Genomic DNA, 12,435 nt, shown 5'->3' with positions numbered 1-12,435 from the left:
CTGTGGACTGGAATACAGCGGTGATGTAACAGCCAACACAGAGCCAGGAAATAATTTTGCGCAAGCCTGCTGTAACACTTAGCTGGCTGCGTATGAATTAGGACAACTACCCCCAGCACAGACCCAGTACACTGAGGACAGTCACAGGCAGCCCAAATAGATTTTTTTTACCAAATGTTTTTGGAAAGGCCCACTGCCTATATACACTAAATATGTCTTCTGTCCCTGCCTCACCACCACTACTGGCCCTGGACTATATATAATTACTGCAGGGCGCAATGCTCTGCACGCCCGATATACAAAAAAAAAAAAAAGTGCAACACTGCAAAAAGCAGCCTCCACACTACTGCACACGGTTAGATGTGGCCCTAAGAAGGACTGTTGGGGTTCTTGAAGCCTAAAATACTCCTAACACTCTCCCTATAGCAACTCCAGCAAGACAGCACTTTCCCTGATCTCTGTCAGAACGCATCTGTGGTGAGCCGCAGGAGGGGCCGATTTATATACTCGGGTGACACCTGATCTCGCCAGCCACTCACTGCAGGGGGGTGGTATAGGGCTTGAACGTCGCAGGGGGAAGTTGTAATGCCTTCCCTGTCTGTCTATTGGCCAGAAAAGCGCGCTAACGTCTCAGAGATGAAAGTGAAAGTAACTCGAACATCGCGTGGTGCTCGTTTCGAATAACGAGCATCTCGAACACGCTAATACTCGAACGAGTACGTTCGCTCATCTCTACTGGTTAACAATGTGGTATGTCAGTATTTCTCCCGTTTTTATTAGCTACATTTATCAACAGAATCGACATGCAATTTTTTCTTCGGACAAGCACAATTTTTCCAATACATTTTTTATCCAGAGAACTACTAGTTGAACATTCTACTTCTTTGTGCATAGATAGATTCTTATACCAGCAAGCATCTGGCCAACACTACAAATAATGGGAAATTGCCACCTAAAGGCTGTGTGGGAATTTAGCCTTTCAGATAGTAACATACTAACTAAGGGCTCAGTCACACGACCTGAAGACGGACGTCTCTCTGCAGCATCGGGAGGAAGAACATGTGACCGGCTTCATTGCCGGTCATGTGTTCTTTCATCAGCGTGGAGAGAGACTGCCGTCTTCAGGTACAGCCCTCTTCTAACTGTCAGTCACACGGGTGCATCAGCGCCGGTGTGACTGAGCCCTAAGGATCAATTTAAATCATTCCTTTTAGGACCAAGAGTTATTGATGCATCTGCATCCAGGTTACATTCTACAGTTCCAGTATCTTCACTTTCAAAAAATCTGAACTTTTTGATTTTTCAGGTGACATATCTACAAAAGGATTTTTTTTCTTCGTGGGATGAGTTCTGTTTTTCAATGGTTTCATTTAACGTAACACATAATGTACTGGAAGATTTTTTTCAAAAATTTCTAAGTGGGGCAAAGTGGAAAAAAACACAAATGAACCATTTTAGGAGGTTTATTTTTGCAGTGTTCATGGTGCAGTAAAAGTGACACATTATCTTTAGGGTAGCTTCACACGAGCGTGTTTTTGTGCGTACATAGGTGGGTACATAGGTGCGCACCCATGTACGTGCAAAAACTCGCGTGAATGCAGGTCTGTGCATTGTTTTCAACGGAGCTACAGCTGCTGCCATCGGTTCCATTGAAAACAAAGGTCTGCCGGCACCCCTGCATTCTTTTTCAGGGAAGGGCTTTACATATATGAATGACAGTCGAGAGCTGCCTGTGACTGGCTGAGCACCTCAGCCAATCACATTCAGCTCTTTCAGCAGGCGGGGATTTAAAATCCCCGCCTGCTGATAGATCAGCACCATAGTGCAGGGGACAGCAGGAGAAGACGCGGCTGAGCCCCGGCAGCTGAAGGGGGGTGAGTATCTATTTTTTTTGTTTTTTAAACCACTTTTACTGGATTTTCAGGGATGGGCTTATATTTAAAGCCCTTCCCTGAAATCAATTGCCAGCAGCAGAATCCTCTACCGCAGCTGACATGTGTGACACCTGCGGTAGAGAATTGAAGAATTCCTCTGCTGCATCTGTAACAGATGGAGCAGATGTAGCAGCAGGAAATTCTTTTAACTAGCGGGGATGAAAGAAACATCTGCTACATGCGGCAGATGTGTTCTTCATCCCCGCGGGGGTCACGGCAGCGGCTGAGAGGTACGTATATTTTTTATTTATTTATTTTTTTTACACTAAATTTTTTCTTTTTTAGGGAAGTGCTTATATGTAAAGCTCTTCCCTGAAAAAAATACAGGGGTGTCGGCAGACCATTGTTTTCAATGGAGCCACAGGCAGCAGCCACGGCTCCATTGAAAACAATGCGTGCATTCCCTATGGTGCATGCATGTCCTATCTTTGCAGGCACACGCCTGCAAAGTACGGACATGTGCACACACTATAGGGAATGCATTGTTGCAAATAGAAGCGTGTTCTTGTGCGTGCGTACGCACGCACAAAAACACGTTTGTGTGAAGCCACCCTTATTCTGTGGGTCAGTACAACGAATTTAGATAGTTTTTTATAGTAATACCTAGGACTTTTTGATAGCTTTTTTATTAAATTTCTTTCTTATGAACGGAATAACCCCCAAAAAATTAAAATTCTGCCATTATGTATTTTTTTCTGATGCAGTTGATCATGCAGGTTTATTAACGTGACATTTTTTATACAGATGCAGCAATAGCATTTTTTAGATTTCTTTTGTATTTTTTAGATGCAATGACTGGAAAAAGTTCTTTTTTCACTTTACATATTTTTATGATAAGTAAAAAGAATCTTTGTTTCATCTTTCTTTTACTTTTTTCTATTAGTCCCCATAGAGCACTTAAACCTGTCATTGTTTGATCACTTTTAGGCCTTAGTCACACGGGCGTTTTTTCCCGTGATTTACGGATCGCATGACGGATGCGCATCCACAAATCGCGTCACTGGGGCCGAAAAATCGCCCGAAAAAACTGCTCCTAGCCACGTTTCAATAGAAACGGGCCTGAGCTGTCCAGCGCATTGAATTCAATGAAGCCGGCAATATAGCCGGCTCCATTGAAAGCAATGGGCTGCAGGCGATCTCACGATGAATTTTCGGCAAGGGCTTAAAAATATAAGGCCTTCCCGGAAATTCATCCAGAAATGTGTAAAAACAAAAAAAATATATATACTCACCTGGTCCTGGCAGACGGAGTTCAGCCGCGGCCGTCCGGCAGTTCTCCTGAACTGCTCTGAGTAGTATTCAGCATCCGGGGATTTAAAATCCCCGCCTGCTGAATGAGCTGCCTCTGATTGGTCACAGCCTCACCAATCAGAGGCAGCTCTCACTTACCCATTCATGAATTCATGAATGAGTGAGTGAGTGCTGCCTCTGATTGGCTCAGCGCAGGGACCAATCAGGGGCAGCTCCCAGCTGTCATTCAGCTGAGAGCTGCCCCTGATTGGCTCAGCGCAGGGACCAATCAGGGGCAGCTCTCAGCTGTCATTCAGCTGAGAGCTGCCCCTGATTGGCTCAGCGCAGGGACCAATCAGGGGCAACTCTCAGCTGTCATTCAGCTGGGAGCTGCCCGTGATTGGTCCCTGCGCTGAGCCAATCAGAGGCAGCACTCACTCACCCATTCATGAATTCATGAATGGGTAAGTGAGAGCTGCCTCTGATTGGTGAGGCTGTGACCAATCAGAGGCAGCTCATTCAGCAGGTGGGGATTTTAAATCCCCGGCTGCTGAATACTACTCAGAGCAGTTCAGGAGAACTGCCGGCTGGCCGCGGCTGAACTCCGTCTGCCGGGACCAGGTGAGTATATATATTTTTTTTGTTTTTACACATTACTGGATGAATTTTTGGGAAGGGCTTATATTTTTAAGCCCTTCCCGAAAATTCATTGTGCGATCGCCGGCAGCCCATTGCTTTCAATGGAGCCGGCTGTATTGCTGGCTCCATTGAATTCAATGGGCAAACATCATTCTTCTCTGCCACAGCTGTGGCAGAGGAGAATGATTTGTCTACTATATGGTCTCAATGGGGTTGGCGCTGCTGCCGCCGGCCCCGTTGAGCGCATATAGAGAAGAGAACAGGAATCGCAGATCGCAGATAGGTGCGATCTGCGATTTCTGTTCTATAATTTATCGGACGAGCGCATAAAAAGCGCTCATGTGTCCGATACCATTGCAAAGCAATGGTTTTATAAAATCGCCGGACGCATGCGCATGCGCAAATCGCACGAGAAAACGCCCGTCTGACTGAGCCATTACAGTATAATGTAATACTATGGTATTGCATTATACTGTATTTTATCAGGTTGCCTATTAAAGACAGGCACGTTTTTAATAGGCAAACAAATATGGCAACCCTGGGGATTTTTAGAAGTTCCCAAGCTGCCATGACACCTGGATGGCACTCCTGTGATCTAATAATCTCAGTCCCGGCTGGGATATTTGAATGCCACTGTCAGAACTCACAGCAAAATTTAAAGGGTTAACTGCTTTGATCAGAGTTCTGTCTGATCGCAGTTGTTGCCGGCAGGTGTTGGCTGTTATAGACAACTGATGCCCACCATGAGTAGAGCAGGTTCAGCTCTCGAGCACGCTCCATACACAGTATATGTAGTAGACAGCTATATATGTGCTAACTGCATGGGGTACGTGCAGTAATGATGTATATAGCCATATATGTGTCATGGACGGGTTAATCAATGTGCTGGCAATGACGAGCACTGATCAACAAGATCTACTGGATTTTCACACAGACCACTTCAGACTCTATTAGGGGATAATTGTTTGTCCCTAATAGAGCTTTATCATTATGGGCAGCACCTCTCTGTTCACATGGGGAGACGTGTTGCCGATAACAATAATTGTTTTGTGCCATATGAAAGGTGCACTTCAATTTGCCAATGGCAACAAAACCCAATTTATTATACTCAGCATTAAAACCTAATCTTTATTTAAGTATATAATTTAATTAATATGACTAATTTCTACAGAATGACCCATAGCCCTGAGAACACCAGTGATCCGGCAAAATATGTCAGGGGGTGGAGAGGCGTTAAGAGGAGATTGTTCATTCTTAGATTGTGAAGTGTTTATTACCCTATTCAGTACATTATAGTGATGTACAGGCTGCACCCATAACTGTCGCTTTTATGGACATAGGCATATATATGCCATAACATATTTTTTTATACAGTCTGCCTTTGTCTTCTTTGTTAATAGTATATAGTTCCCTAATGGCTTTACATTTTATGAAGAAATCAAGTTAATAATACAGTTAAACAAATGCTAACTTTTAATGGTCGATGTAATAAATCGGGCTTCCATTTTCCATGGAAAATTTAACTGTTTCAATAATCATTTGCCCAACTGTCCATTTGTGTGAATAGCTAGTAATATTGCATAAAAGATGCAATCATCCAAAACACGAGTGTTTGCTTATCCATCAGGTGATTGGCAGCACCTTTACCAATGAACGGGCAAAAAAAAGTTCCTAGCAGTGTTCTTGCCCAATCATTGCAATGTTACTAGAAATCCAGAGGAAGGCAAAAAAAAACTATGAGGCAGAAGGTAATTTTCCTAATCTTAAGTGCAAAAACTGAATTTTTGGATCCAGGTATGGCATTCCTTAATCAATGACCCATTTCCAATAATCTAGTAACAGTATCTACTAAAATTATCTTTAAGGATGGGTTCACAGTCTGCAGTATTATTTGTCTACTTAAGAAAACCAAAACATAAAAGAATGAAAGCAAGCCAAAACATTTTTTTCTCTTTTTGAAAGGCCATTGAAATCAGTGAAATGTTAATTTCTATTTTAATCTCATTCTTCTGCTCCTTTAATGGTTATTGTGAACTGTTATAGCAATGGGTTATAGCCACCATGTTCCCCAGACTTATCTACATGCGATTTCTATCTGTGAGGAAATTTAAAGTAGAGAGTATATGCCAATAATCTGCATATCCTGGATGGACTCAAGGAAAGCATCACAAACACTATCCGCAGTATCACTGTTGAAGAGCTGCAAGCAGTATCAACCAACATGTTGTGACATATTTAGAGGTGTACAGAAGTGAATGGAGATCACTTCCAGCACCTTTTGTAACAAGTGGATAATTCAGTAAGGCTTTGGAAAAAAACAATCCACTTGCTCGTTCTTCCTGTTGCAGTATTGTCGGAGGCAGGCTACATTCCCATGTCCGACTCTGTAGTTTAACTTGCATATTTTGACACAACTCTAGAAAATGACAATAACCATTAAAGGAGTTGTTCAACAGAATAGAGGATAACTATTTGATTGTTGGTGGTCCAACTACTAGGACCCCCACTGATCATGAGAAGGGGGATCCAAATGGTTGCTGAATGAAAGGAGCAGTGGTTACTCATGGTTACTCGTGCACTTGTCCATTTATTTCTTTTAATCACCACTCCATTCATTAAAGGACCATCGGAAGCCGCATATTTGCAACTGGTGGGCAACTTAGTAGTCAAGCTCCAACCAATCAGATAGCTGTCCTCTATTCTGTAGAAAGGGGATCACTTTGTTTGGTAGGACAACTCCATTAACAGCAAAAGTAAAACTTATGAAAACATGATTTATTTGTGTTAAATTAATTCAATCCTTAATATTTACTATAAAATTGCCATCTCACCTGTAAGTCCGGGATTGGGCCACCAACCCAGATCACAAGCCTTGCATGTAAATTCATCCTGTACAAACTCATTTTCCTTGCAAGGGGTGCAGATCCAACAACAACTCACTTCACCTTTCCTGATCACCTGAACCATACAGAAAGGAAAGCAATATAAAAATCAGATAATAGTAGAGTGAAAAGATTTAGGACTCCTACACACTGCGTTTTTTTAATGCAAATGCCATTTTTGTGTGATGTGTTTTTAACATTAGAAAGTCCCAATGACATTTGCATTAAAAAAGCGCTGTGTTAAGAAAACGCTAGTGGGTAGGAGCCCTAACTCCATAGTTTTTAAATAATTGTCAACATTCCTTAGTCTTAGATTTTCCATCAAAGAGTCTATACAATTAAAACTGTGTATAAGAGTTAATATAACTGTTTACTAATAATTGTTAAGACAGATAGCCATTAAAAGGATTCTCTTCTTTGGACAATCCCAACATGTTAGAAGGGTTCATTAAAAAAAAATCACATCTGCATTGGAACCTGAAAAGGTGGGGGCCGAGAGCACAACACGGAGCGAGACACGGAGAGAGTTCTCACGATGCCTGGAATCCCCACACATGCGCAGAGTCACCTGAACAGATGCTGGCAAGATGGAGGAGGGGGAGCAATCCAGGAGTCTGATATGGTAGAGGTATGAGCACACATGTATTTTTAATCTTTGATTGGTATGAGCTAGTATGTAATTGGTGGAGGATTTTGTTAAAAGGGCAGGCTGTACACTGTTTATGTGAGCTTGACAAAAACTGCGGCTGTGCAGTCGAAACGTCGCCTGTTTTTTATGCCAATGAAAAATAAAATGACATCCATGCGGATGTAAACTTTTACTATTGCACCTATTTGTGCTGTTCATACTTCTTGTTTGGACTGTTGTTTGGGGGACTGGATCCAACCCCGCTTTTTGAACCTGCATACGTTTTTGCCAAAATGGGCATACCCTGCCTGGAATCAGGTGCTGCTGTGGAACCCTTTATCTACATTGCATTGGAACCTCCGGTTGAAGGTTTCGTCACAGGTCTGGCTCGAAATACAGGAAGAAAAATGGCTTCATTTAGCGCCTTTTCTTCCGCCCAAAAGCCGAGGAGCTGAGCAGAAACCAGAAAACTCCATTATAGTCAATGGGGTCCGTTCGGTTCCGTGCTGACTGAGACAGAGTCAGTTGGGTGCAGGGATTCCCCTTTCCTGCTCCACAAACGGAACAGGAAAGCGGAATCCCAGGTGCAGGTGTGAAACCACCCTAATACAGGATGAGACAGGTCTTCCATAGGGAGAGACACTTTATGTAACCACTCTCCTCCATGACTAAGAGATGAGGATCATCAACAGGTGGCCCACCTCTATTTACTCAGAATTTTTAAATAGGTTATATGGTCTAAAAATATTTTTGATGCCACTATTGCAAGTGTGCTAAAGGCAAAACTTCTTGCTGAAGTTCTCTCCTCTATGCCTAAAGAGTTGATCCATAACTCTGATTGACAGCTAGTTAGATGCTACAACTGTCAGTCAGAGGGGTGGAGCAGCTAACTGAACAGAAAGGAGAGCCCTTGAGCAAGACGTCCTGCCTCCAGAGCATTTGCAGTGGCGGCATCATTATTCCGTTTCTGACTGCTGGAAACCCTAATAGCACTGATAAAGGTACATTTTCAACCTCTCATCTGCCATTTTCTAGTGCTGTTAGCAGTTTTGCATCTGTAAGTTTGCTGACAGACTCACTTTAAGGCTGGGTTTACACGGGGCGGAATTGCTGCAGAATTTCTGTGCAGACTTTCTGTGTGGCAATTCCGACTGCAGCTTTTTAACCTGGGATAAGCCAGCAAAGTGGACGAGATTTGCAAAAATCTCGTCCACACATTGCGGCCAAGCCGAATGAAAACTGATATGGGGCACGGAATTCAAAGCCGCAGCATGTCAATTCTTTCCTTGTTCCGCAGCAGCCTCTCTCCTCTCTATGGGAAGAGATAGCCACTGCAGAATGCTGATGGTGAAGCAGCTCCAAAACTCGAGGCGAAAGGCCACGGGGTTTTTAAGCTGCGCCTATCCTGTGGAAGTCTCGCGTTTTTTCGGTGTGGTCATTCCGCAGGATTTCCATCCTGTGTGACCCCAGGCTAACTCTGGCTAGTTTGATTTATGTAACTATTTGTATTATAACATCATTTTAATAAATGTTATTTTTAATACATATTTTAAGGTTTTTTTTTATACAATTATATTGTGCTTCCATTGTATATTTTGCTTAAATTATTTACATTGACACTCTTTGTTTAAATTTCTTATTTCCATTGATTATCTGGTAAAGATGTGAAATTCTGAATGTTACAAAATTCCCATTCAAATCGCACAGCAAAAATGAGTTTTATTTCAGGTGGTCTTTTGTTAGCTGTTTTGTATATTAAAAAAAATGCTTTGTATAGTGCTGAAGATAGTCTATTTTATTTTTGCTTAGGAGAGGACATATATGTTATGTCATCACTTTTTGGACTGTGAGGGCCCTAGATGTGGAATGTGGAAATATTCTGCCTATGTGAAAAAGCCCTTAAAGTGGGACCCGTCAAGACCTTTATGCTGTTCTCACTGAAAGCAGTATAAGGGTATGCACACCGACTTATAAAAAGTTGGGTCCGAGAAACTCTGGTGCAACTTTTAATAAGTCTGTGTGCATGTATCAGACAGCACATGAACTGTCAGTTGTGTAGGACAGCACACATTGACTCCACGATTTTGGTCTATTTTTTTAATCAGACAAAAATAATACATGCTGCAATTCTTATTTAGGGCTCATTCACACTTGCTACAAAATCACACAGCCATTGGCTGCGTGAAAATATTGCTGCAGAAAATTGTCTGAATGGAAGATCTTCTGCGGTGCTAGTTACAAAGGTCAGGGCCATTCACACAGCCAGGGTTCACCGAAAAGATGCACTGCTGAAGAGAGAGAGATGGAGTCCTTGGGGGAACCCCCTTCATCTCTCTCCAGTAAAGTGAAGCGCCACCGTGGATTTGAAGGGGGTTCCCCCAGGAGTTCCCTTCATCGCCTGGGAGTCTCTTCATCTGAGAGCAATGCTGGGGTTCCCCTGCAGGGGAAAATAAAGAAATTCCCCAGCAGCACAATGCTTGGGTTCCCCTGCAGGGGAGAATTAGTAATTCCTTATTCTCCCCTGCAGGGGAACCCGGCATTGTGCCACTAGGAAATTAATCTCCCTTTGCCTCCTCTATGGAGGCTTCTGCGATTTCCTGCCAAAAGATAGGTCAAGACCTATTTTTTCATGCAGCAGGGAATTTCAGTCGCTGTTATCTTTTTTGTTGCGATTATTTGACGTGGCTAGAAATCGTTCATCTGAAGGTTTGCATAGGAAACCATTTTTTCTATAAGTTGTAGTTTTTTTAAGCATGTAACTTAGGATCCATTCACATGGAGCAGATGGAGAGTGCGTTTTTTGCCACATTTTACTACAAACAACACATGGTTTCACGAATGCACTTTTTGGTGTGCTTTTTATTGGTACCGAACTGCCCCATGTGAATGCAGAAAATCGTCCATGTGAAGGAGGCCTTACTCGGACTATTCGTCTGAGTAAGAAAAAGTCCATGTGAATACACCTATTCAATTGAATGGGTGCTATTTACTTCCAAGTTTCAGACCAAATTTTTAGTCCAAGAATCGGAGGGAAAACACATCAGTGTGCATGTAGCCTAAAGTAGTAATGCATACTAATTCCAGTAGTCTGTCACTTATGGGGAGATGTTTAGTAGCTTCTGTGCACTTCCACAGAAAAGCTGCTGTGTCCAATGAGAGAGGAGTCTAGATTATTAATGAGGTGCCACTTTTCCCCGCCCACCCACTGTGACTGACACTTTTCTAGGTTTATACTACATACTGAAAAATGATCAATCATGGTGGGTTGGTGGGGCAAGTAGCCTTTCATGAATATTCTGGACTCATCTACCGGGCACTGTGTCTTCTCTGTGTAAGTGCACAGTTCTCTTTATAACATTTTTCTTGTTTCTGGTGGATATTTTCAATTCTCATGTAACTATACATAGAGAATATCTTGAAATATTCCAATGTTTACACCTGTCACTTGAATACATACAATAAGTCAACATTTTCTGTCTTCTGCAGTGCACTAGTCAACTTTACTGTGGAGAATGGAACGGAGATAGCAGTGGGCAAGAGATTAAACAACAGATTTGTTGTACTGCCGGAGATCTACATAAACACAGCATACACAGATAGACTATGTATGTAGCTCCATTGCCACTCTCTGGTCTCTCGGGTAAGGGTTGTACTCCATTACCTCCTAAAGACTGTAATAGCCTTTGATTTTTCTCTGTCAACTGACTCCCATTTGTTGAAGTTGAATATGCAGAGAAAGAGGTTTGTGTCTTCAGCATGGTCATTCCCACGGACGTTTTTTTAATGTAAATTTTTCTTCCACAGAATTATATGGTGCAACAAATCTGCTGCTTATGAATTCACCCTAGAGGTGCCTAGTAAATAATCTTTTCCAAGACGAATTGTCTGTGTTCATCAAAGTGTGTAGCAAGCGGTGACCTGCGGTTCATTACTAACCACTTATTTGAAAGATTCAATTACACAATTTACCTGGGAAATGAGTAGGAGGATTTATTGGCTATACTTCCAGGAGAAACCGAGCTACCTGAAGGATGTATGCCATTGATGTGATACATGCACCCACAGAAGTGATAAGCAAACAAGAGAAATGGGCATGCTGTTACCATTTAACATTCTAATTGTGAGTCTATGAACTGATTTGTCCTCCAGTGTGAACAGGTGTTTGGTGGCAGATACAACCAGTATTAAGGAAACCATACCTCACAAAATGCTAACAGAAAAATTACTGTACTATATATTTTAGAAGTGTCAGCTTATAATTGGGTTTTGTAATCTGGTTGTTACAATGTATTAAATGGGTCTTCTGGTTTCAAGTTAATAAAGCCTAATCACTATGTTGTATAAATGAAAAGTTGTACAACTTTTTAGTACACTTTGTGTTTCAATTTCTTATTATCTTTAACCTTTTCCAATCCACTGTCTGACCTCTGAAGACATTATGATTTAAGGCTGTACAGTTCCGATGTTGGGTTCTCTTACTGTATATTGCCAGCCTCTCTGCTGTCCGAGCCTATCCAATGTGTCACCTCATGCAGTACTGGCTTTAGCCAGCATATAGCACTGTTGTATAACGGCAGAAAAAGAGTAAGCCCCCTAGGAAAACCAGAATACAAATTGGATTGGAAAGGGTTAAAGGGGTTATCCAGGCACCTGCCAGGATACACTGGGGTCGGAGCGAAAGCCCTGCTCTGACCCCTGTGTAGTGGCTGGTGCTTGTAATTGCAAGCACAGTTGTCATTGAAATTATCGAGACCCCAGCCTGAAATACAGCTGAAGCTCCCACGATTGTCGTTCATTTTCACTGGTTTAAAAAATTTTTGAACAAAAATCATTCCGTGTAACAAGGCCTTAAGTTACGCAAATCTCTTTGATGTTTGCTACCATGTATCAGTCTAGAGCCCTGGCTGTTTAATGCTCCTGTTACATGGGACAATTCACATTTAAACGAGCACACAAGTGAGTGATGTCACCACTAGCTTTTCACATTCATGCAGAATACTTAAATAGACATATCATTGCTGAGAATCGCTTAGTTCTCGCTCAGCCCTTCACATTCCTATGTGAAACACTGAGCGGGGAGCATTTAGACGTAATAAGAAGTGAGCGAACCAGGGATGATTTT

The 12,435-nt window shown here is 42.2% G+C and overlaps 1 protein-coding gene across 1 annotated transcript in view; it reads right to left on the bottom strand.

Annotated features, from left to right (window-relative positions):
* GRM1 (glutamate metabotropic receptor 1) overlaps nt 1-12,435 on the bottom strand; it is a 340,411-nt gene that overhangs the window by 19,701 nt on the left and 308,275 nt on the right. The window contains exon 11 of the mRNA XM_066594870.1: nt 6,635-6,761. Within this exon, the coding sequence (XP_066450967.1) occupies nt 6,635-6,761 (127 nt within the window). The remainder of the gene's footprint in view (nt 1-6,634; nt 6,762-12,435) is intronic.

Source organism: Eleutherodactylus coqui, chromosome 3 (genome assembly GCF_035609145.1).
Source record: "Eleutherodactylus coqui strain aEleCoq1 chromosome 3, aEleCoq1.hap1, whole genome shotgun sequence".
Taxonomy (NCBI): Eukaryota; Metazoa; Chordata; class Amphibia; order Anura; family Eleutherodactylidae; genus Eleutherodactylus; species Eleutherodactylus coqui.
Note: the sequence above shows the minus strand (reverse complement) of the source record. Positions and strands in the feature narration are given on the sequence as shown.